This window comes from Mesitornis unicolor, unplaced genomic scaffold, assembly GCF_000695765.1.
Source record: "Mesitornis unicolor isolate BGI_N332 unplaced genomic scaffold, ASM69576v1 scaffold14446, whole genome shotgun sequence".
Lineage (NCBI taxonomy): Eukaryota > Metazoa > Chordata > Aves > Mesitornithiformes > Mesitornithidae > Mesitornis > Mesitornis unicolor.
The window spans coordinates 1-2637 of NW_010189037.1; the positions used below are offsets into that span (position 1 = coordinate 1).

General features: G+C 52.2%; 1 protein-coding gene across 2 annotated transcripts in view; it reads left to right on the top strand.

Annotated features, from left to right (window-relative positions):
• The first annotated feature begins 90 nt into the window (after positions 1-90).
• Positions 91-2637, top strand: part of TMEM9 (transmembrane protein 9) — a 4563-nt gene continuing 2016 nt past the window's right edge. Inside the window, exons 1-4 of one of the 2 annotated variants that reach the window (XM_010185933.1) lie at positions 91-189; positions 606-697; positions 1101-1209; positions 1691-1822. In XM_010185933.1, coding sequence (XP_010184235.1) covers positions 97-189; positions 606-697; positions 1101-1209; positions 1691-1822 — 426 coding nt within the window. In that variant the 5' untranslated portion in view covers positions 91-96. Of the gene's footprint in view, positions 201-605; positions 698-1100; positions 1210-1690; positions 1823-2637 lie in introns of both variants that reach the window. The other variant, XM_010185934.1, reaches the window with a different exon arrangement.

The following is a 2637-nucleotide window of genomic DNA, read 5'->3' on the forward strand; positions in this document are numbered from 1 at the left end:
GGGCCAAAAAAAAGCTCAGGCGAACTCGTTCTGGCCACATTCAGCTGAGATCGTCTGTCCTGGATGTGTGCATTGTTGTTTCCTCAGGTTTCCACGATGTTTGCCCAGAGCCCCTGGAAGTGTGTGAGCGCTGCGCTGCTGATGGCACTGCTGTGCTGCGTCCTTTCTCCTCCGGCACAAGCCAGCAAGGTGAGTGAACAGCTTCAGACACGAGCGTTGAACCATGTGTGTGGTACAACGGAACCAAAACCGGCAGAGAAGCAACCGGTTTGCTGTGGTAGTTTGCAAAGATAAGGAGTGCTGTAGCAGGTGTGTATTTATCTGATGTAGAGCCGTGAATGTAGAGCTGTAAGTGTACATGACAGTGACCTCTGCCCTGCCTCCTGCTGTGTTTTGGAGCTTGCAAAATGTTGGAAAAGTACCTGGTGTCTGGAGCAGAGATGCTCAAGATGTTTTGAAACTGTGGAGTTACTGATGGGAAAGAAGCAGTGCAGGAATAAAAGACCTAGCGTGATCCTCTCTGTCTTACCAACCCTGTGTGGTGAGGGCAGCAGAACTGTATGCACGTGTTCACTCCCTAACGCCGCCCCCTCTTGCCCCTGCAGAGCTCAGAGGACATCCGCTGCAAGTGCATCTGTCCCCCGTACCGCAACATCAGCGGGCACATTTACAACAAGAACGTGTCGCAGAAGGACTGGTGAGTCGTGGGTTGAAGTATGAGGGGTTGGTCCGTGACAGGCAGCGCTCCAGAGGTCCCAGCTGGTGCTGAGGAAGTGATTCTTGTGCGTTTGCAGAGGAAACCATTTTGGGAGGTGGTGTTCAATGCAGAGATTTGGGAATCTGGAAGATGTGATTTCTACAACCATGGCTTTCAGCAGATGGAGGGTGTACCCTCCAGTCCCTTTCACCTGGACCACATCCCTGCAGAAGGTGCTTGGGCAGTCCATGCCAGGAACTTTGGGATAGCTGAGCTGTGAGGGGAGCTTTTAAATCCAGATCAGCCTGACAGGAGAGCTGGGATGCAAAAAAAGTCACCATCCTTCCAGAGAGCATGGGTTTCACCACGTCCTGTCACTGATTTTGGTGTCTTTGTGTTGCAGCAACTGCCTGCATGTTGTGGAGCCGATGCCGGTGCCAGGGAACGACGTGGAGGCCTACTGCCTGCTGTGTGAGTGCAAGTACGAGGAGCGCAGCACCACCACCATCAAGGTAATTGTGGGTTTGTTCCCTGTGGCTCCTTCTTCTTGCTCTGCCACACCATCCCAGGCTCTGCGAGACTGGTTGGTGTCTGGAGAAGAGCCCAGAAAGGGAAAATAAAACTCTCACAGGATGGTAGGGCCAGGGGCACCGTGTCCAAGCCAGGAAGGCTCCTGGCAGCGAGGAGCACGCGAGCCCAGGCTCCTTCTGAGGATGTGACAGTGCCAAGCACCTCTGACTGGGGACCCATCCTGTTGGTCTCCTTTCACATGCGGCACGTGGCCTAAATTGGCACAGAGCAGAGTAGATCAGCACAGTTTATGGCACTTACGTCTCATCAGCCTTTCTGGAAGTGCAGGAGACTTCCTAGTGAGCAAAATAAGAATGAGCGAAGAGATCAGGCATCAGAAGTGGCCGTGAAGGGACCTTCCTGGCCTCTGTGGTGCTTTTTATCTACACCACTGATCCTTCACTCTCCTGTCCTTACCTGCAGGTGATCATCATCATTTACTTGTCCGTGGTGGGGGCACTGCTGCTGTACATGGCTTTCCTTGTGCTGGTGGACCCGCTGATCCGGAAGCCGGATGCTTACACCCAGCCCCTGCACAATGAGGAGGAGAATGAGGTGAGGCTGCGCTGCTGGTGCCTGCAGGGTGCACAGGGGTGGCTGTGGTCACGGTGGAGATGGGTTGTTGGGATGGCAAGAGAACGGGTGATGGGGACACAGAGTGACCTCAAGCTTGTCCGTTTTGGTCCAGCGTGGAACCAGTGCTGTTGCTTTTTGGGTACTTATCACAGATAAACATTTAGGCTCAAATCTGTGCTGATCATGGTGAAGTACATGGAAATGTTTGAAGTCCAAGTCCTGTATTACAAGCCCAAGATGAGACCTGTCCTCTGGGGCAGGGGGTGGCTCTTTACCAAGTGGCCTGAATTTGGTGTGTCAGTCTGGATGAAATCAAAAGTCCAGTGGTTCTTTGTGTAGTGTGCTAGGTGTGGTTACTTGGTGGTGAGCTTCCAGGGAAGGATGATTTTAATTATTTGCTGAAACATGGGGCTGGCCCCTCTTCTAGACACTTAAAAGGGTGGCCTCTGAGGTGCTGTGGCTGTCGTTTCACCCTGCTCTGGGGCTGGGCCCTGGTGTATCCAGGCTTCCTTGTGCTTCTCCCCAGAGCAGAATTTCACTCAGATTCCAAATTTTGGGGGAACATTGGTATATTACATCTTAGGCAAGAAGGTTAAGACCCAGCAGCAATGGGAGAGCCTGTCTCTTGGATTTTGAGGGAGGCCAAATGTCTTGCTGCATTAAATTAATGCAATTTCAGCATCCATCTTTCTCTTTGGAAGGGAGGTGGCGCTTTAGTGATGGGACCTGATTCCAAGGGGGATTTCAGAAGAAGAGCACCCTGGCTTGAAAATCTTTCCTTCTTCCTTGAGTCT